Source organism: Balaenoptera physalus, assembly GCF_965194825.1.
Source record: "Balaenoptera physalus genome assembly, chromosome: 11".
NCBI classification, from domain to species: Eukaryota; Metazoa; Chordata; class Mammalia; order Artiodactyla; family Balaenopteridae; genus Balaenoptera; species Balaenoptera physalus.
This window is the reverse complement of record NC_138896.1, coordinates 23871868-23892587: the sequence shown is the minus strand read 5'-3', so window position 1 is coordinate 23892587 and position 20720 is coordinate 23871868. Positions and strand designations below refer to the sequence as shown.

General features: G+C 52.6%; 3 protein-coding genes across 3 annotated transcripts; 1 reads left to right on the top strand and 2 right to left on the bottom strand.

The window, feature by feature from the left end:
* Nucleotides 1-252: 252 nt before the first annotated feature.
* Nucleotides 253-3236, top strand: LOC309637899 (lymphotoxin-beta). Its single transcript, XM_082413172.1, has 4 exons — nucleotides 253-1448; nucleotides 1869-1920; nucleotides 2118-2192; nucleotides 2614-3236. The coding sequence occupies exons 1-4, from the start codon at nucleotides 1287-1289 to the stop codon at nucleotides 3066-3068; spliced, it is 744 nt and encodes a 247-aa protein (XP_082269298.1). The 5' UTR covers nucleotides 253-1286; the 3' UTR covers nucleotides 3069-3236.
* A 1918-nt stretch (nucleotides 3237-5154) lies between these two features.
* On the bottom strand, nucleotides 5155-8305 carry TNF (tumor necrosis factor). The gene is made up of 4 exons (XM_082415516.1): nucleotides 7444-8305; nucleotides 6814-6859; nucleotides 6577-6624; nucleotides 5155-6249 (listed from the first exon to the last, which is right to left on the bottom strand). Exons 1-4 carry the CDS (start codon nucleotides 7627-7629, stop codon nucleotides 5828-5830), a joined length of 702 nt encoding a protein of 233 aa, XP_082271642.1. The 5' UTR covers nucleotides 7630-8305; the 3' UTR covers nucleotides 5155-5827.
* Nucleotides 8306-8403: 98 nt separating this feature from the next.
* Nucleotides 8404-20653, bottom strand: LTA (lymphotoxin alpha). Its single transcript, XM_082415521.1, has 4 exons — nucleotides 11030-20653; nucleotides 10517-10624; nucleotides 10326-10431; nucleotides 8404-10112 (listed from the first exon to the last, which is right to left on the bottom strand). Exons 2-4 carry the CDS (start codon nucleotides 10613-10615, stop codon nucleotides 9700-9702), a joined length of 618 nt encoding a protein of 205 aa, XP_082271647.1. The 5' UTR covers nucleotides 10616-10624; nucleotides 11030-20653; the 3' UTR covers nucleotides 8404-9699.
* Nucleotides 20654-20720: the final 67 nt, after the last annotated feature.

Here is a 20720-nt window from a genome sequence, read left to right as displayed (position 1 = left end):
ACACAGAGTTATCAAGAAGGGGAAGTGATCTGGGACCACCTCCAACTTTCTTGACCTGGTTTTTTCCTCCCTTCAACTCCTACTGCTCTGCCTACTATACCATTCATTTGGTCCTTACTGCTTTGTTTTGCTTACTCATTCATCCTTTTGTCCTTTCTTCACTTAACACTTAGTCAGCATCTACTAAATGGATGGAGCTCATTCTAGACTGTGAAGCTCTTTGGGGGGTGGATGCCTCATCGCTCTCCTGTCTACACTCTGTGTAGCAAGGGAGGTAATGCTCTATTTCCATCCCTCCTCAGTGAGTCAATAGTCAGTGGTGAGGCTGAGGCCCCCTTCAGCTGCCATCACCGTGGATTGGCTTAACTCTGCCTCTCTCACCTAGCTCTGGGGGCTTGGAGGGAGCAAGGGAATGGGAGGAGGAGGTCAGTCCAATGTGGGGACAGGTTCTTCTTAGGAACCTAGACATCCATCCCTGAAGATTCCAGTTCTCGTCCTCCTATTCCAGCCCTTGACCTCAGGGATGTGGATGCAGCCCTCCCTCCAGCACCCACCTCTGGGGTGCAGAAGAATGCAGACCAGGGACTTCCCTGGTGGCATGGTGGTTAAGAATCCACCTGCCAATGCAGGGGACACGGGTTCAATTCCTGGTCCGCGAAGATCCCACATGCCGCGGAGCAACTAAGCCCGTGTGCCACAACTACTGAGCCTGCGTTCTAGAGCCTGCAAGCCCGCGTGCCACAACTACTGAAGCCCGCGTGCCTAGATCCCGTGCTCAGCAACAAGAGAAGCCACTGCAATGAGAAGCCCGTGCACCGCAATGAAGAGTAGTTCCTGCTCGCTGCAACTAGAGAAAGCCCGCGCGCAGCAACGAAGACCCAGTGCAGCCAAAATAAATAAATTAATTAATCAATTAATTTTAAAAAAAGAAGAAGAATGCAGACCACACTAGCTATCTGGAGTTCTGTGTTCTCATTGTAGCTGCCTGACTTTCTGCAAGCTAGTTTCCCTCTCTGGGCCTCAGTTTCCCTTCCCACTGAGTCAGAAGATCTCTAAGGCCCCCTCCAGCTCTACCCTGAAAGCCTGTCTCTTCACCCCAACTCCCTCCCCAGTTCAGAGAACCCAGGCATCCAGCTGCCCCACCCTAGCTCTGGGTAAACAGGAAGCAGGGTGAGGGGAGCAGGGGTGTTCGGAAAGTCCCAGCCAGGTGTGTGGGTCTACAGGGAGGGGGTGGCCCCACCCCTGAGGTATGAAAGCCCCCCTGCCCTGGCCCTGGCTCAGTCTCAATGGGGGCACTGGGGCTGGAGTGCCGGGGTAGGAGGCCCCAGGGGAAGGGATGCCTCCTGCTGGCTGTCGCAGGAGCCACTTCCCTGGTGACCCTCCTGCTGGCTGTGCCTATCACTGTTCTGGCTGTGCTGGCCTTGGTGCCCCAGGAGCAGGGAGGACTGGTGAGTGGCTGCCACAAATCCTCCAAGGGCCGTATATTGCTGATGCTCACTCACCTCTGGCTATGCCTCTTGCCTCCTCCTGCTCAGCTGGCTTGGCTGTCCCCCAGTGGGGATGTCTTCTCTGTCTCTTTGCTGGTCCTCTTTCCACGTTCCTGTGATGCTGTTGTGCCCTGATGTCACCAAGCCCCTTTCTGGTTGTCTGTATGTCTCTTCTCCTCTTCCCAAGACATACTTGGGCCTCTGTCTCTCTGCCCAAGTACAGATGCCTTGCTTGCTCTCCATTCCAGGGAGGTGTGTTTTGAGGCTGGGGCTGGCGGGAGAAACCCCAAGTCTGGAGCTTGCATCTATGTTGGGAATGGGAGGGGTGGGGTTGGCATCAGCTAAGACTGAACTCTGGGCCCTGTGACCCCACCCACTCAGGTAACAGGGACTGCTGACCCAGGCGCCCAAGCACAGGCCCATCAGCGATTTGGTAAGAGCCGACCATCTCCCCCTCCCCTGCTTCTGCCCCTCAGGGACTCCCAGCTCCCATCCATCTGCATCCCCAGATACTCTCTTCCTCCAGGAATCCAGGTGCCCCATCCCTGGGCCCTGGCGCCTTGTCCTCTCAAGGTGACTACACGTGGGTGGCCGCCCTGCCCCCAACCGTGGACTCTTCGCCCCTTCCAGAGTCCGGGGAGCTGCCGGTGGAGGAGGAGGCAGAAACAGATCTCAGCCCCAGGCTCCCGGCTGCCCACCTCATTGGTAAGGATCTCATAGACCTGAAGAGTCCAAGGGTGCCAGTTCTGCTCGCCCACAGTTAGGGTCCCTTTGCTCTGTTACTGCCGTGCTGGGTTGCCCACCTGCTTCGCCGCTTCTATAGTACGCACTCTTCTGCTCGTCCAGCATTCTAGCTTCTCGCTTTCCCCCCGCCGCCGGAGGAGGCAAAACCCGGCCTGGATCTCCCCACCACAGCGCTCCGTACCGCACACCCAGGTGCCCTCAGTCCCAACTCGTACTCATTGCAGAGGGAGCGCCATCACCCCGCTCCCCCAGCCCGGCTGGACTCCCGCAGTGGGTTAAAAGCCCCAACTGTCCCTCATGCCCACCCTCCCAGAAGTCCCGGGCCTGGATCACTCCTTTCAGGATCGGATTTCCGAGAGCCAACTGGCCCGTTTCTCCGCAGGCGCTTGGACCAGCGGGCAGGGGCTAGGCTGGGAGGCGAAGAAAGAAGAGGCTTTTCTGAGGAGCGGGACGCAGTTCTCGGGCGCCGAGGGGCTGGCCCTCCCGCAGGACGGCCTCTATTACCTCTACTGTCACGTCGGCTACCGGGGCCGGGCGCCCCCTCCCGGCGGGGACCCCCTGGACCGCTCGGTCACGCTGCTCAGCCGGCTGTACCGGGCGGGGGGTGCCTATGGATCGGGGAGTCCCGAGCTGCTGCTCGAGGGCGCGGAGACCGTGACCCCAGTCTTGGACCCCGCCCGGAGGCACGAGTACGGGCCCCTCTGGTACACGAGCGTGGGGTTCGGTGGCCTGGTGCAGCTCCGGAGGGGCGAGAGAGTGTACGTCAATATCAGTCACCCCGATATGGTGGACTACAGGAGAGGAAAGACCTTCTTTGGGGCGGTGATGGTGGGGTGAGGGCTACCCGCGTCCCTAAAACGACTACTGCATGGTGGGAGTATGTGAACGAATCAGCCTAGATATTGGGGACCCAGACACCAGGGACCCCATGGCCTTGGCGAAAATGTAGAAGACTGTTTGGAAACTGATTTTGAGCCTGGTGAAAATAAAGAATGTAAAACTTTAGTGCTGCCGGTACAGATGCTGAGATGCTAATGTGTCTTCATTCAGGGTGGGTACACAAATGTTGGTTAAATAGGCTCTCTATTTTTCTGGTCGCTTGAAACAATTCATAACACCTGGCATGGCCTCTGTTCCCTGGGGTGGGGATCTGTGGGTCCCACCCACCCCTGCCTCTGACTGGCCTTGCCCCAGCATTAGCCCATTTGGAGGGTAGAAGGAAAGGGCTCTCCACAAACCCCAAAGCATCTCCAAGCAACCTGATTCTCAAGGCCACATGGTCCCCGCAGACTCAACACTGCACTCTTCTCTCTTGGGTCCCTCCCGGTAGTGATAGGGGTCATTACCGGGGAAGGCAAGCACCACTCAGAAAGGCCCAGCCAGCAGAGTAAACCTGAATAGGGCTGATAATGAAGCACTGAGGGGACAGCGCTTCTGCCCTGCTAGCTGCCTGAAGGCCCTGTTAGCCACAGTTGACTCTTCTCCAAGGGAAGACCCACAGCTCGGGGAGCAGGGGAGTGGGGGTGGGGACCGGGGCATGAAGGGAGGAGGCTGAAGGAGGTGGGAGGGTGGTTGAGAAAGAGAGATGGGGTGGGGATAGTGCCCGAGGACACCAGGGAGAACCTGGGGAGGAGGGGGAGGAGGAAAAACTGATGTCACCTGGCCCTGTCCAGGGTGGGATGGAAGGTCCTCACCCCTCAGTCACACTTCAGGTCCCCTTTCCATAAGTGGGCAAGTGTCGGGGCCCCAGAGAGAGTAACAGCAGCCCCTTCACTCCATGACCGACTTTCAGCCCCGAGCTAGAGGAGGCCGAGGAGGATCCAAGGCTCTATCTAGGTTACCCCAGTGGGTCACCCCACCTCTGCGGCACACCGCACAGTTTTCCCCCTGCCTGGCAACGCTAGCAGGAAGGAAAGCCCAACTTCAGAGCCCAGTGAGGGCTGCCACTCTTTGAGTCTTCATTTCTGACTCCATATTTGTCTTTGACTCTGTGTCCAGAAGAGCCTTCCTGGAGGGGAGGAATGCATTTCTCTTTCCACTTCACCCACCTCCCATCCCTCTCCTCATCATTCGCCGAGAAAATCAGGGAGACCAAGCTGGCATGGGGGGTGGGTCCTTCACCTACATCTTATTCCTTGTTTTTTATTTTCTTCCTCCTCTTCAATTCCGTCCACTGAGAGATGGAAGCGGGTAGAAGACTGGGGGCTGGGAAAAGGGAGGAAGCCAGAATTCACCGAGTGCTCCGCTAGGTGCCCTGTTGTAAAGAGTTTAGGTCTTCTGTTCTCACAGGGCCCCGTGTGCGGTGGGCGTTCCTACTTCTCTTTGATAGACGAGGTTCAGTGACTGGTTCAGGTTGCACAGTTAGGACTGCGCTGGCACGGGGAGGGGCGTGGGGCGGGATCAGGCGGTTTGGAGCCCAGGTGCCTGACTGTCTGGAAGTCCCTTGGCTGTGATTCAGGTACCTGAGAATTTGGCCGCTCCCCGGGTCTTTCGCTCAGGCCGCAACAGCCGGAAATCTCATCTGAGCTGCAGGACTTCCCCCGCTTGGATAGGAATTCCCAGAGTTGGAAATTCCAGTGCCCTGAGGGAGAGTTAATTAAGTTCAGGTTCCTTTCTTGGGGGAGGGGCATATTCAGCTGGGCTTTGTTTTATGTAGGGTCTCCTGAGCCCCAGCAGTCCAAGGAGTGAGGTGCAGGGATCTTAAGCCCTGTGGAGAAAGAACTTCAGGGAGCCACGTCTCATCCCCAAGGAGAGGCCAATGAAGAATTAATTCCCAGGAAGACGCCATATTTCTTTTCTAAGCACACTTTATTTCTCGCCACTGACCAGTAGGGCGGTTACAGACACGACTCCCCTGGGGAGCAGAGGTTCAGTGATGTAGCGACAAGTCAGTCACCAAATCAGCATTATTTAGGCAACTTGATCAGATAAATATTTTTTAAAAACATAAGCAAAAGGAGGCACAGAGGCCAGGAGGCAGGGTGGGAATGACCTACAGTTCAGCTCCGTTTTCACAGAAAACACATCTGAGCCAAGGCAGCCCCTACATTGGGTCTCCCAGGACACCTTGACCTCCTGAATAAATACATTCATTAGTAAATAAATAAATAATAAATAAATAATAAATAATCACAAGTGCAAACATAAATAGAGGGAGCTGGCCCCGTTGGGGTGCGGCTGGGCTCCGCATCTCAAGGAAGTCTGGAAACATTGGAAGAAAGGGAGGCCTGAAGTCCACTCATGTCAAGTTCTGGGTGAGATCTTCTCAAGGAGTGTTCTGAAGTGTTCCAGTCAGAACCCAAGTTCCCCTGGCCCCCACATTCTGGATGTCCCAGGTTGCATCCAGGAATCCAAACACGAGGACCCCAGTGAGTTCCAGAGCCCCAGTTCCAATTCTTGGTGGTGGTCAGTGCCCCATTGTCCAGGCCACACTTCCCTGCATACCTGATTTCTAAGTGTTGTTGTTGTTTAAAGTTCTAAGCATGGAGCCCAGCCCTGAGCCCCTAATTCTCTTTCTAAACCAGAAGGGGATGAGGGGGTCTGAAGGAGTAAATAATAAAGTAATTGAGGTGGGAGAGGATGGATGTCCTGCCCCCTCACAGGGCAATGATCCCAAAGTAGACCTGCCCAGACTCAGCAAAGTCCAGATAGTCGGGCAGGTTGATCTCAGCACTGAGTCGATCACCCTTCTCCAGCTGGAAGACCCCTCCCAGGTAGATGGGCTCATACCAGGGCTTGGCCTCAGCCCCCTCTGGCGTCTCCCTCTGGCAAGGGCTCTTGATGGCAGAGAGGAGGTTGACCTTGGTCTGGTAGGAGACAGCGATGCGGCTGATGGTGTGGGTGAGGAACAAGTGGGTGGAAGGGCAGCCTTGGCCCCTGAAGAGGACCTGGGAGTAGATGAGGTACAGCCCGTCTGTTGGCACCACCAGCTGGTTGTCTTCCAGCTTCACGCTGTTGGCCAGGAGGGTGTTGGCATATGTGTTCAGCCACCGGAGCTGCCCCTGAGCACTGAGGTTGGCTGGAGGGAGGGAGAAAAAGAGGGAGGGGTGAGTCACTGTGACCCTGTCAGTTCCACTCTCCACATCCTGGCCCTCAAGTTCTGCCCACCCCCCCCACATCCGGTTCCTGTCCCCTCTGTCTGTCTTCCCACATCCCATCTGGCCATGAGGTTCTGAGTATCCCCCTCAAGTTCTAAGTATCCTCTACCCTCCCCTTGAGCTCAGTGAGACCTTCTCACCCTGTCTCCAAGGTCTGTCTACCCTCAGCCTGGCTTCAGCTGCCAAATCCTACCCCTCTCCATCCCATCTGCTTCTTCATCCCCCAGACACATCCTCAGAACTCTTACCTACAACATGGGCTACGGGCTTGTTACTTGAGGTTTCAGAAGATGATCCTGAAGAGGAAAGAGAAAAGAAGAAGGTGAGAGACCCTTAAGCTTCCCAGAAAATATCCCACTACTTTGACCTCCTTTCCTCCTCCCCCCAAACCCAAACTCTAAATTTCCCCTACTGCTTCCATCCCAGGACTAACCCCTACCCCCACCCAAGCCCAGAATTAGGAGAGAGGCTTTGGAGACACTTACTGAGTGTCTGAGCCAGAGGGCTGATGATGGAGTAGCCAGTTGGGAACTGTTGGGAGAAGGAGGAGGATTAGTATCAAAGCAAGTCACCCCTGAAGGAGAAACAGCCGGCTGCTTCTCTAGCTTGTACTCTCTGCCCTGATGTGTCTCGTTTTCTCTCCCCATTCATCCATTTTTTTCATTCATCCATGCATTTAACAGTTCTTGCATTGAGTTCCTTCCGTGTGCCAGACACCCTTAGCTTCATCTTTCCTAGCTCTCTTTCATACCTGCTGTATCTCCTTCTGTCTCACCATCTTTATCCAGATGACTTGTTTTCTTCCCCATCTTTCTACCCATATCCCTTATCTGTCTACACATCTCTCTTTATATCTAAATCCCTGCTTACTCATTCATTCATTCGACAAATATTTAGAGAGCAACGCCCATGCGCCAGGCACCCTATTTCTCCATCCTTCCTTCTCTTCCCCCATCTCTCTCCACGTCTCCTTCTGCCTCCCCATCTTTCTCCACTATTTGCCTCCCCAAGCCTCCCCATCAGCACACCTCTTTCCCCCACCCCATATCTCGCCATTTTTCCTCTCCCATTTCTCTCTGGGTGAGAGAATGAGCCAAGGCTGGCCAGGGACTCACCTCTTCCCTCTGGGGGCCGATTACCCCGAAGTGCAGCAGGCAGAAGAGCGTGGTGGCTCCTGCGACCAGGAAGAAGGAGAAGAGGCTGAGACACAAGCACCTTCTGGAACCCTGGGAGCCCCCTGCCGTCTTGGAGAGCGCCTCCTCTGCCAGCTCCACATCCCGGATCATGCTTTCAGTGCTCATGGTGTCTTTTTCTGAAGGGCTCAAGTCCAGCTGGGAGACGGTAGAGCCCTGTGGCAGGCTGTGTTAGAGGGAGTGAGTCGTCTGGCTGCCTGTCGGGGTGGGGGTGTGTGGTCTGGGAGGTTATTTCCAGGGGGGTCTGGAGTTGCTTGTCTCTCTCCTGGCTGGTCCCCTGGTGTCCTCGCTCTGGGAGCTTCTGCTGGCTGGGTGTGCAAACAGCTGCATTTATACGCTCTGGGGTGAGAGGAGGGCGGGGAAAGGCTCTCATTCAACCAGCGGAAAACTTCCTTGGTGGAGAAACCCATGAGCTCATCTGGAGGAAGCGGTAGCGGGTCCTACACCTTCTGTCTCGGTTTCTTCTCCATCACGGGGGCGGGGGTTTGGAAAGTTGGGGACACCCAGGCATCAAGGATACTTCCTACCCTACCCACCCGGATTCTGAGGGGGGCTCCCTGGGCCAGTTACTGCTGTAGATGTAGGACCCTGGAGGCTGGACCCCATTTCCCCTCTGCCCCCCAGTTCCCACTGTTTCCATTTCTTTGGGGGATGAGTTCTGTGGCCAATTTCCTTCTGATTTCCAGACCGGACTCAGGTAACAGTAGAACTAGAAATGGGAGGGGCTTCAGAAAGCTGAGTCCTTAATGGAGAGAAAACTCGGGGGAAGCTGTGCTGGGTCCTGAGATGTGTGTTTGGGTCCCTGGGGGCAAGAGGAGCTGGAGGAAGGGAAGCTTGAGGCTCTGCAAGGGCTGGGGGAGGATGGCAGGGACAAGCCTGGGACAGCCCCAGAGGAGTGAAAGAGACGCTGGGAATTCACGAACCCCACCACGGCAGGCCTTCTCCTTTCACTCTGACCGGGGACTCACCAAAACTCTGGCGCTGGTTTCAGTCTTGGCTTCCAAGGGCATGTGATGCCCCAATTTTTGCATGAAGACCCCACCCTTCAGAGTCCCTGTGTGTGGCCATGTATCTGCAAAGAATTCCCTGCTCCCTCCAGTTTCCTGGAGACAGCCCTGGCCCTCAGAGCCCCTGCCCGTGACCATGTCTCCTGAAATGTCCCCTATGTTTTCCAGTCCCCCAGCCTTGGAGGCTCTCCCACTCCTCGGGGCCCTGGCATGGCCACGTCTTCCAGGGGGCCTCATGCTCCTCCTCCACAGTCCCAAACAAACACCCTTCAGTGTGGTCACTGCTCCTCAGAAGCCTCCTGTAACCCCCATTCCTCAGGGGTTCCCTGACCTCCCCTTCTCCAGACTTTGGACCTGCATCTTTCCTTTGTCTTCTCAGCTTATCCTCTGGTCTCCTCCCACCCCTGTGAGGCCACCATATTTCACCAGAGCCCCTTAGGCCTCTCTGTATGCCCACAGCTCCTGTCCCTCTGATTCCTGTCCTCCCTCCATTCCTTAGACACATCTGGGGAATTCGCCCCTCCCAGACAGACAGATACAGGCAGACAGCATTTCAGAGAAAAGAGGTTTATTGGGCTTCATCAAGGGTCAGATGTCTCCTCGTGGGGTGTCCAGTCAAGCAATGGCTGGCTCTTAAGAGCCTTTCACTTCCTTCCAGAGCCCCTTGGTCCCTCAGACCCACTCTTTTTCTCTCTTGCTAGGTCATCCTTGTGCCCACGCCCTCTCACTCTTCATCTCTTGGGTGTATTATCTCTTTCTTCTGCCGTCCCCCTTCTCTCCATCCTCCATAAATAAATAATTTAAAATTTTTTCCCTTCATAAATAACCCCCCTCCCTGCCCCCAGTCATCCACCCAAGCTCCCTCATGTGTCAGCTCCCCTTCCATGTCCAGGGCAAGGCCCCCTAGACGGGCAGGGCAGAGGAAGGGCTCTGGGCGGGCATTTCCAGGCAGGCTTGAAGTCCTCAGCCGAGCATCCGGGGTGGTTCAGGAAGGTGTGGCCCCCTGGGGTGCCTAGAATTCCTTCTTTGGAAGCTCCAGGTGCCGAGAACGGGGGAAGACTTGAGACTGATGGAACGGTCAAAGGAGAGGTGTGGTGACCCCTGAAGTGGTCAGAATGGAGGCAAAATGGGGAGAAGGCCTTGAAACCAAATTTTTTCTTTCTGGATTTTTCTATAGAGCAAAGGCTCCGAAGAAGACACTACTGGGGCTGAGGAGCAGGTGGGAGATGCCATCTGTGTGAGTGGATAGCTGGTCTCCCCGAGTGAGCAGGAACACAGCCCCCTGGTACACTGAGCGCACCCAAGGTCCCTGTGGCCCTGGGCACACGGACTTCTGAGCGCTGAGGAGAGGCACGTGGAATGGGTACTGGGAGGAGAAGAGCTGGACCTCGTGGGCCAGGTAGAGAGGGGTGGGGGTGGCCTTGGGGAAGCAGCCTTCCCCGGAGAAGACCACCTGGGAGTAGACAAAGTAGAGGCCACTGGTGGGGACCAGGAGGGAATTGTTGCTCAGAGAGAAGCCGTGGCGGAGGAAGGCACGATCCGTGTTTGCTCTCCAGCGCAGTGAGTCCTGGGTGCTGGGGTCTCCTAGGAAGAGCCAGAGGGGATGGCAGTCAAGGACCTGGGGGTCAGAGGTCTCAATCCCTGAGGAAGCAGGTGCTGGAATGAGTTCCTGGGGGATGGTTGGGAGGACAGAAGGGAGTGGGAGTGGGGGTGAGCTGGAGGGGATGCTTGGGTCCCTGAAGGGGGATGGGAGGAGGGCTGGGGGCTACATGTCTAAGAGGGCAGGTGAATGTTTACCAACAAGGTGAGCGGCAGGTTTGAAGGTGCCTCGGGTGAAGTGATTCGGGGGGTGCTGATGGGCAGGCTGTGCAGTTGAGGGTGGGAGGCCAACACCAGAGAGCCCCTAGGGGAGAACAGAGTCAGAGAGGTCCTCAGGCCCAAGGTCAGGCTGGGCTGCCCACACAGTCCCCATTGCCCTGCTGCCTCACCTGGGCCTCGTGCGGCAGGGCCAGCAGCAGTCCCAGAAGGAGGAGGAGTAGGGGGGTGCTGCACACCCTCAGGAGGTAGAGACGTCCAGGTGGTGTCATGGGGAGAACCTGCAGGGAGAGAGACAGTGAGCGGGGCGGGGCGCGATGCGGAAGACGGGCCTCCTGCCCGTGGAGACAGCCACCCTGAGAGACGGGGCGACAGACAGAGAAGGGGACAAGATGCAGTCAGGGAAACCCCAGGTGAGCAGGGGGAGAGAGAGAGAGAGGAACAGAGATGAGAAGGGAACAGAGAGGGATCAGAATGTGTGACACAGACAGAGAGAAAGAGATTGACAGATAAAGAGTCAGAGAGAGGGGAACAAACCAAAACCAAACCCACCAAGGCCACGGCCCAGGCCCAGGCCCAAGCAGGAGGTGCAGGAGGGGCCGAGGCTCAGGCGGAGGGACTGAACGCCCCGAGGGAAGGAGTCCACAGCCGGGGAAGCCCAAGGAGATGGGGTGGGAGAGTCTCACCTGCTGTGCGGGGCCCCTTGGCCGGGACGCCTGGGTCCCTTTATAGAGGAAGCGGCAGTGGCAGCGTGGCAGGCGGCGGGCGGGTTCTAGGCCGGGGCTGGGGCCCGGGGAAGCCCCCAGGGCTTAGAAGATGCTGCTGTTTCAGTCGAAGGCAGGAAAGGCTGAGGCCTAGGAGAGAACCGCAGGCTGGGGGCTCAGACGACTGAGTTCTGGGAAAGGGAGTGGGGTCAGGGGAACTGTGGGCTGGGAGGGCCAGGGAGCGGGGGTCAGGCTTAGGAGTTCCAGAGAAGGGACAGTAAATTCAGAGGAGGAGGAGAAGGGGAGCAGCTGGGGCGTGGGCTGGAGGCCTGGTTCCCTGAAGAGCAATTATGTATAACACCTCTGCACCCTTGGCTGATTACAGGCTTCTCTCTGTGCACATTTCCTCCTCTTGTACCCCTGTCCTTGTCCCAAAGACTCAAGTCACACTTGTCCCAGTATGTGCATTTTCCAGTTTGTCTGGCAGGTTTCATATCAAGAAGTTCCATTATATACCCTCCTGCCTGGTACATCCTGGTTTATGCCTGTTGTCCTGGTAGAAATATTCATGGACCCCCTTTTACTCTCAAAAGTGTTCTGGTTTGGAAGATCCCGCTCACGATGAGCCATGAACTCACGTATGATGAGGTCTTGTCTCACTGCTGAAGGATGCCCTCCACCTCATCCCAACCTCAGGTGGGCTCCACGGATCAGATTTATATAACCCCAAACAAACACATTCCAGGATCAAGGAATGTGGCAATTGCTAAAGTTCTCTACAGGGGATGCTTCAGAATTCCACACAGGTGGAACTTAAGGGTGGCGACCTGGGGCAGGGTGGGGACAGCAAAGGGACTTGTCTTGCAGCTGCACTTGTAAAGCCAATACACTGTTGTAAAATCATTAAGGATTTCCCCCTTCTATTGATGTAGAACTCAGGTACAGTGAGGTGCACGTCTCCTAAGTGGGCAGCCTGATGAACTTTCCCATCTGTTTATAGCCATGTAGCCACCATCCAGTTCAACATAGTTTTTTTTTTTTTTTAATTTATTTTTATTTATTTACTTATTTATTTATGTCAGTGTTGTGTCTTCGTTTCTGTGCGAGGGCTTTCTCTAGTTGTGGCAAGCGGGGGCCACTCTTCATCACGGTGCGCGGGCCTCTCACTATCGCGGCCTCTCTTGTTGCGGAGCACAGGCTCCAGATGCGCAGGCTCGGTAATTGTGGCTCACGGGCCCAACATAGTTTTAGGTCCCCAGAAGGTTCTCTCGTGCTCCCTCCCAGTTCATACCTTCCAAAGATAACCAACCACTTTCTGACCTCTACAACTATAGATTAATTCTTCCAGCTTTTGAGCCTCATATACATGAAATCACACAGACTTTACTCATCTGTATTTGGCTTCTTTCTCTCAACGTTATGTTTGTGAGATTCATGTATATTGTTGTGTGTATCAGTGATTTTTATTTCATTGTGATGTGATGTTGTGTGAATATACTCTAATTTACTTATCTATTTTTCTGTTAATGGGCATTTGGTTCGTTTCTAGTTTTTGGCTAGTATGAAAAACGTTGATATGAACGTTATTGAACATGAGCGAGTTTTCGCTTAGCTTGCAGGTTGCAGGTTAAAAAAAAAAAAGCAAGGTTTCTAAAGATGATTTTAGTCACATTTCATGAGATTGAGAAAATAACAATTGGCCCCCTCAAATATTATTATTACTCTTACTAACTTGTTATGCTTTCATTTGGAGGTTTTTGGAGGGGCTGGGGCTGAGGATGGTGGTGATGGAAACTAAAGCCCTCCCTCTGCTGCACTGGGCAGAAAGTTCCTGAGGTGTCTTGGTGTCCTGTGGCACATAAGTGATATTCAGGGTGTGCATCAGCTAGTTCTCCTGTTTTCCTCCCCGCTACTTGAGGCCCTGCAACTTTGCCTTTCATGCCTTCCTAGTCTAACCTATTACTTCTTTTCATTCCATCTTTTTGGGTTTTTTTGGCTGTGCCTCGTGGCTTGCAGGATCTTAGTTCCCTGACCAGGGATTGAACCCGGGCCACGGCAGTGAAAGTGCGGTGTCCTAACCCCTGGACCACCAGGGAATGCCTTCATTCCATCTCTTTAGCTTTCTCTCTATTTCACAAACATTTATTGAGCATCTGCACAAGGCATTGAGGAAACAGATGTGAAAGACAGTCCCCTGACCTCTGAGAGCTCAAAGACTAGTGTGGGTTCTGTGACAGTGGGCTTATGGCAGCCCACAGTAAAGCCATCACACTTGGCCTGGGGGAGAGGTGATTCAGGCATTAAGTATCAAGGCCAAGATGGTGAAGGGCATTCCTGATAGAGGGAATAGAAGGTGCAAAGACTGGAGGTAAAAGAGAGTATGAAGTGCACTAACCTGTGCAAGTGAGTACACATAAAAGGAGCAGAGATGAGGCTTGGGAGGTAAGCTGAGACCACATCCTGAGGGGTTTAAAACCAAGAAAAGAGGTTTGGATTTCATTGTAATTGTGATGGGGAGCTACCAAAATTTTTGCGTGAGAGAGGGACCCACCCAGATTGGTATATTTAAAACATGAGTCTGGATGCTACATGAAGAATGAATTGAGGAATGGGAGTTGGGGTCTGGAGGGGAAACCAGAAGCGTGGAGACCAGTTAGGGGGGTTTTGCAACAACTCAGCAAGGAGGTGACAAGAGCCTGCATTTAAATCGAGGCAGTAGCAGGAGAATGAAGAGGAGGAGAGAGTTTCTAGGCAAAATCTACAGGTCTTGGTGGCTGACCAGATGTGATGGCGGAAGAAGGGTAGCCACAGATGCCTCTTTTAAATATCTTGGTCTCTATCTTGGCTTCATCTTATTTCTTTTAACCTCACTGTGTCTTGTGTCACTGTTGGCCTCCCTCTTGGTCCCTGCTCCTTTCCTTTCCTCTGTGTCCCTCTTTCTCTGGAGTCCCTTTTTCTTCCTGCTGTCTCTTTCTGCCTCTCCAATGGTAGGAGCCGATGGACTAGGAGAACTCGGCTATATTAAAATGTAAAATGGTGTTGCAATTAACGGTGAGAAATAGAGAGAAATGGAGAAACTTCGGTCAGAGAGAAAGACTGGGGCACTGAAGAAAAAAAAGGGGAAGATGAGGACAAGTGATGGGGAGACATGAGAGACAGAGAGGAAGGAAGGGTGAGAACTGGGCCGAAGCTCCGTGTCACAGGCATTTGCAATGTGCTGAAGGATGCTCCTTGAGATGGGCCAATCTTGGTTTCAATCTCAGTTTTGGAGGTTGTGTGAAACTCAGTTTCTTTCTTGAGGAGGCCAGCAGTTGGTTTGGGACTTTCCCTGAGTGGGAGGGGTGATGACTGGAGTCTTGTGCTCCAAACCGAGGGATATACAGTTTCTACAGTGGTCTCTGTGGAGAAACTAGTGAAATCTCTGAGCCCTCCAAATAAGGCTGAAATGACAATAGCCTCAAACTTGAACCTAGCCTCAAAACCTAAAGTGGGATTACATATCAACTTTGATCCTAACCCATATTTAACCTCAACCCAAATCACAACTCAAACTCAACCCTAACCTCAAATCTAAACATCTCAATAAATGAACCCCCAAATAAACTTATCCTCTAAACTAACCCAGCCCTGTTTCTAGAGCTAATCTTGGAATTAACTCATCCCCATTCCTAATCCTATAGTTAAACCTGACTCTAAATTTAAGTTCAATTTGAACCACAAACCTAAAGTTGAGCTTTATCCTACTTTTCCCCATTATTCATCCATGCCTCCATTTAACAAGTCTTTATTGGGAGCTTACTATGTGCTCGGCACTGTTCCAGGCAGTAGGAATATAGTGGCAAACAAGTCAGACAAGGTACCTGTACTTGTGGAGCTTCCACTCTAGTGAGGCAAGGCAGAAAAGAAATACACTGAAGAAGAAGGCAGTAAGTAGGGCTATGAGGAAATAAGATAGGGCCATGTGATAAGAGTGGCAGGGAACTACTTTAGACACAGTGGTCAGGAAAGTCCTTTCTGAGTAAATGGCATTTTAAGCTGAGACCCAAATGACAAGAGTGGCCAAGTGAAGGCATGGGGGAGAAGCATTCCAGGTAAAGGGAACAGCTACTGCGAAGGCCAGAAGGTGGAAATGAGCTGGGGGTGTTGAGAAACAGAAAGGAGGCCAGCGTGGCTGCAGCAGAGAGAGTGGGAGAGAGGTGGGAGATGAGGTCAGAGAGCAGGGGCAGGGGCCCGATCATGCAGGGACCTGCAAGGACGGGTAAAGCACCTGAATTTTACTCAACCATGGGAAGCTCTGGAGGGTGTCAGGGTGTGCACATGTTGCGTGGGGGTGGGGGGAGGAGGGAGGGAGGTCTGAGGTAGAGGTGATTGGATTTACATTTTTAAAAGATCATTGTGGCTCCTGTGTTTAGACTGGACTGTAGTGGGTAACACTGCAAGCAGGGACACCAGTTAGGAGGCAACTGCAGTAATCCTGGGGAGAAGATGGTGGCCACCATGAAGATGGAGAGAAGTAGACAAATTTGGGATATATTGGGATATATTTCATGGGTAGACTTGACAGGACCAGATGATGGATTGGATGGATGGTGGTGGGGTGGAAGACGGGGAGACTGGGAGAGAAGCAGGATTCTGATGGGATGGGAGAACCAGAAGTTCAATTTTGGATTTAAGCTTAAACCTATTGGACAGACATCCAAGTCTTGGATAACATTCAAGCCTTGCCAAGAAATGTCACTTGGCAGTCACATATATGAGTCTAGATTTCAGAGGCAATGTGAGAACTAGAGAGTCAACAATGGGAACTGTTGGCACGAAGAAAGCCATGGAATTGGAAGAGATACCTTATTTTACGCATCCCCCTAAGATTCCTTCAAAGTGTTTTCCCTCAGGATAAATGCAGTGTATCTCCCATCCTAAATTCCAGAAGCAGCAGCCTCTTGCTTCCGGAAGCAAAATCCTCCAGACTTAGTTTCCTTCTGAACTCTCACTGGGATTTAGCCTCCCTGGATCCGATTCCCTACCCAACAAAGGATGTTTCTACCAATCCATTTCACAGTATTTTATGGAACTCCTCAAATCCTCTATTTCACTTTTGAAAGCAACTTCCTCTGGTACTTTGAAACCTGGCTTTTCCCTAATGATGTTCCTTCTGTCTTTGGTGAAGGCTGCTCTTTCTTCCACACCCATCACTAGGAGCAGGGGGGCAGAGGAGAGGCCACTGTTCTCTCTCCCCTCTGCATCACTGATAACCTCCTCCTCTCTTGAAGTCCATGCCTTTTGCATTTTCCACGTTCTTCTGGTCTTCACAGCACAATCTTCTCCACCAACATCTCTACCATGTACTTAACAATTTATATATCTCGATAAGTTTTTCTTCATCTCTCATTCCCTTCTTGATATTCTACCAAGAAAATCTTGAAAAACGTGATTTGGGTAAACTCAATGGTCTCATTCTTGGGTCTTTCTCCTAGGCTGCCAAGCATTGCAGGAGAGAGTCATGTCCTCATAAGAGGCCTACTACTAATCCTGACCATCTAACCTCAGAAAGCCCTCAGTGTTCCCTAATCTTTGTTTGTTGATTCCCTTGTTCTTCTCCTGCAGGTGATGTTCTAAATCTCCACGCCTCCCGACCTCTTTACTCTCAGTTGGTGATGCTATCATCCTTTTATTGAACTTAAGGCCATCCAAGATGGATCTCTTTACTGCTTTCTTTTCCCTTCACTTTGTTTCCTTTTTCCTTTCCTCTTGATTCAGAGAAGGACTCTTTCTCCTGTCCAAGGCTGATTCTTTGTACTCTGTTTCCCACTTCCCCATGTTTACCATACTCTTTCCCACCTTTCTTTTGTCTTCAGTATCTCTCTTTTCATGCGCCTTCATTTTACATACTCAACTTTATTTCTTGAAAATAAAAAGCCTTCCCTGGACTTTCTCCCTTAAATGTCCATCCATCTCTCACCCTCCTTTTCTGTGTGATGTCTCAAGAGACTAGCCCCCTAACTAACCACTTTTTCGGGAACTGGTAAAATTTTCCTCACTGTAAAATTCGTGGGTTGAGCTAGAGATGATACTGTTACCTTCAGTATTCACCATTCTATGCCTTTGTACTCACCACCTCCTTTTCCTCACCTCCCACTCATTCCTTAACCTACGTAAAGCAATTTCTGTGCTTCTGGTAAGTGGAAACTGTTTTCTCAAAATCTGTAATCGTCTAGTTCCTGAACCCAAAGGATCTTTTGAACTCTCACCTACTAGACTTCTTTGAAGCATCAGATATGGCCGCCCAGTCTCTGCTTGGCATACCTCTCCCTTGCCCTACTTCTCTGACTGCCCCCCCAACCTCTCTCCTTTATTGGTTCCTCTTCCTTTGATCATCCTCAAGGCTCTTCTGGTCACCCTCTCTTTTGGGGATCCTGTCCACTCAGAGGCTCCACCTCTACTGGAAAAGGAATGATGCCCAAACCTATGCCTCCAGCAGCCCCAACTTTTCTGTCGGGCTCCAGACGTGCTCACTGGAAATCTCCACCTGAGTGTCACGCTAACACCTCAAACTCAGCAGGACTTTCTTGAGTACTTTATTACTCTTAGCAGGTGCACCTCCTGTCATCACATGTAGTTGGTCCTTGTCTGTATGTTGTTTCGTTAGACTGCAAGCCCTCTGAGGGCAGTGACTTTATGTCATTTATATCCGTTGCCTAGCAGAGCATCCTGCTCCTTTCAGGTGCTTAATAAAAATTTGATTGTATCTCTGAAATTAACTCATTTTCCCCTTAGCCACACTCCTCCTTGGTTTAGGGTATCATCGTCTTTCCTATGCCCTTGGCTCAAAACTTGGAGTCATCTAAGACTCCTCTTCCCTCACTCCCACCATCCAATCAGTTGGCATGACCTAACGACTTATCCCTGTCAAAGTTTATAAAATCTGTTCCTTCCTTTAACGCCACTTGGAGTTATTGGGACCTAAGTAGAAAGTACACAAGTTTTGGAGTAAAATGAGTTTGATGCTAATTCCACTACTTTTGAGCTGTGTGACCTTAAGCAAGCTATGGTATGTTTATGAGCCTCAGTTTCCTCATCTGTATAATGGAGATCCACCACGTCCCTTTTGGACAGTTGCTGGCAGGATTCTGACATTAGGAAAAGGGCTTGACATGGTTAACACATAGTATGTGGCCCCCAAAATGGCAGTTATTTTTATTCCTTGTCTGTACACCTGCAGCACTCCCCTGTACTCCCTCTTCTTCACAGCTGTCACAGTGCCACTGCCCACAGATAAGGTCCAAATCCCTTACCTTGACATTCTGTGTTCTTTCTTCAGCACATGCTCCCTCACACCTGTGCTTCATCTACCTCAGGACACTTGTCTTTCCTGTTTTCTGACTCCTGGCCTCTGCTCAAGCTGTTTCACTCCTCTCTGGGGCCCTTCCATTCCCCCTCCCACAGAAATCCTACCCATTCATCAAATGCCCGCTCCTCCCTCAGAGACCCCCGGGTGCTTTCAGCCGGAATCCACCTCCCCTTCCCTTTTTTGCACATCCACTGTACCTTACTCGTTTTTACTCAGAATGCCTGGAATCAGTTGATTAGGTATGGGCCTGCCTCCCCTATTGGATGGCAAACTTGAAACAGAGTTTGCATTTATCATTGGGCTATTTGATGCTCAGCTGAACTGCACTGAATAGAGTCCCTCCCAGACCCTTCTCCTAACTTAATCCAAACCTGCCCCAACCCAATCGCCCAACTGACCCTCTTCAATCTCACTGGTCTCATTCCCAATCCCGTTTCTCTAATTGAACCCCAACGCATCCTCCTCTGAGAAGTGATTCCTCTTTCCAGGTCTAGAGAGCGAGATATGCACACTCCTACCTCCCCAGTGTTTCATGGTAGGCACTGAGTCACCCCTTGGGGATCCCTGGTTCCTCCTCCCCACCCCCACCATGGAGGACAGGATGCCTGCCGCCTGGCCCCAGGGGGTCAGAGGAAGCCAGGGCCTCTAGGGTTCAGTATTTTTATCAGCCTAGGAAATTAGAGACACAGAAGCGGAAACCGTGTGGTCAGAGAAAGTGAACAGCCCTCATCTCAGGGGAACCCCCAACAGGGCTGGGGGCCAGACACCAGGGAGAGACGTTGAAAAGAGCAAGGTCTTGGGGGCCAGGTATCAGGGCTTGTTTTGCTTTGGTTTTATGTGACTCTTGCAGAAGGGCAAATGATGTGCTTAAAAACCAGACAAAAGTCTGCTGGACGAAGGAACAAATATGGACACCAAAGTTTTCTGTTGCTTACCTCTCAACGCCCAGCTTAGGGGTCCTAACCCCAACCCCGCCTCCGCTCCCAACCTGAGCTCTTTGCATGCCACTTCCGAAATCTCCGGCCTGTGAGAGGAACCGGACGCCTGGGTTGCTCACAGCTCGCAGTCTCTTCTCTGAATCACAGCAGCTTCCTCTCACAGGATCTTTCTCACCAGCCCTTCCTCCTCCTGCCCCCTGAACATCTGCCTGGTCCCTCGGAGACCTGGGGCCTCTTGGCTCTCTGTCTTCTCCAAGGGTCTCACACCCGCCCCATGTTTCCATGCTTCCAGAGGCTTCCCCTCCCCGTCACCTCTTGCCCTCCACTTCCACTCCTGGGACGCTCCTGTGTAGACCGGCATTCCATTCCAAACCTGAAAAATAAGTTCTGATTCATGATTCTCTGATGCAGACAACATGCGGACTGTGCACGTGCCAGCACATGCCTGTGCTCTCCTTAGTCCTGCCCTTTCTCTTTGCTGAGTTCCTTCTGTGTCCTGCTGGTGGCGGTGGGGTCTGGTGCTGTCTGCAAACTTCCTACCCCAGTTCCCGGGAGCTGAAGTGGGGACTGAGTATGAACAGTGGAAGGGAGGGTGCCCTTCCCCACCCCCCGCCTTGGGAATCCTGGACCCTCTCCCTCTACCCTCCAGGCCCTTTCCTCAACCTCAGGAAAAGGGGATGTTTATCTGGAAGGCCAAGACTGGGCTGCCCAGAGATGAAGCCCAGGTTTGGGATGGCGGCAGAAGCTCGATGGAGGGAGCCGAGAATCGGGACCCTAGAGGAGGAGAGACGGGACTGAGAAGCTAGAGGAGAGGAATGGCCTTGGGTGTGGATCCCTGGTTGCCCAAGAACAGACAACCCAGGTTACATAATTTGGCTCTTTCCGCCTCCTTCCCCTGCTCCTAATTTTAGCAACCGAAATTCCACTCCCCCACAGGGCTCTTCCTCCATCCTTTCTGCTTCCATCCCCCATCCTCCCACAACCTCCTCATGGTCCCCCAGCTCCAGCTGCCCCCAGTTCAGATCATTCAGTGACTCAGCAGAGGGAAAGCCCTGTGTTGGGGGAAGGGGGTGTTAAGTGGGGAGGAGGATGTGGTTCTGGCTGGGGAGGGGAGGGAAACTGGTTTTGTTCCCCTTTTTGCCTCTGTTCACATCTACTTCTCCAACCACTGACTGAAGAGTGGAGAGGAGCCCAGTGTAGGGAGCGGAGAGACTGGAGGGCAAGCTGGGCCTTCTTAGGGCCACCCTCGTGGGTGGGTGGGCAGGCAAGCAGGGGGCTCCTAGTCTCCAGCTGAGGGCACGAGTTAGGGTGTGCGTGCATGGTGCAGGTGTGCAGGAGCTGTGGGTTTGGGCAGGTGGAGTGGGAAAGGAGATGTTATGGGTGATGA

Coding starts and splice junctions, on each gene's coding strand:
- LOC309637899 (XM_082413172.1), top strand. CDS start 1,287: ATGGGGGCACTGGGGCTGGAGTGCCGGGGTAGGAGGCCCCAGGGGAAG. Junction 1,449..1,868: donor CCCAGGAGCAGGGAGGACTG/GTGAGTGGCTGC, acceptor CCACCCACTCAG/GTAACAGGGACTGCTGACCC. Junction 2,193..2,613: donor CCCGGCTGCCCACCTCATTG/GTAAGGATCTCA, acceptor GTTTCTCCGCAG/GCGCTTGGACCAGCGGGCAG.
- TNF (XM_082415516.1), bottom strand. CDS start 7,629: ATGAGCACTGAAAGCATGATCCGGGATGTGGAGCTGGCAGAGGAGGCG. Junction 6,860..7,443: donor TCGGCCCCCAGAGGGAAGAG/GTGAGTCCCTGG, acceptor TTCTCCCAACAG/TTCCCAACTGGCTACTCCAT. Junction 6,625..6,813: donor CCCTCTGGCTCAGACACTCA/GTAAGTGTCTCC, acceptor TTTCCTCTTCAG/GATCATCTTCTGAAACCTCA.
- LTA (XM_082415521.1), bottom strand. CDS start 10,615: ATGACACCACCTGGACGTCTCTACCTCCTGAGGGTGTGCAGCACCCCC. Junction 10,432..10,516: donor CCCTGCCGCACGAGGCCCAG/GTGAGGCAGCAG, acceptor GTTCTCCCCTAG/GGGCTCTCTGGTGTTGGCCT. Junction 10,113..10,325: donor ACCTGCCGCTCACCTTGTTG/GTAAACATTCAC, acceptor GGCTCTTCCTAG/GAGACCCCAGCACCCAGGAC.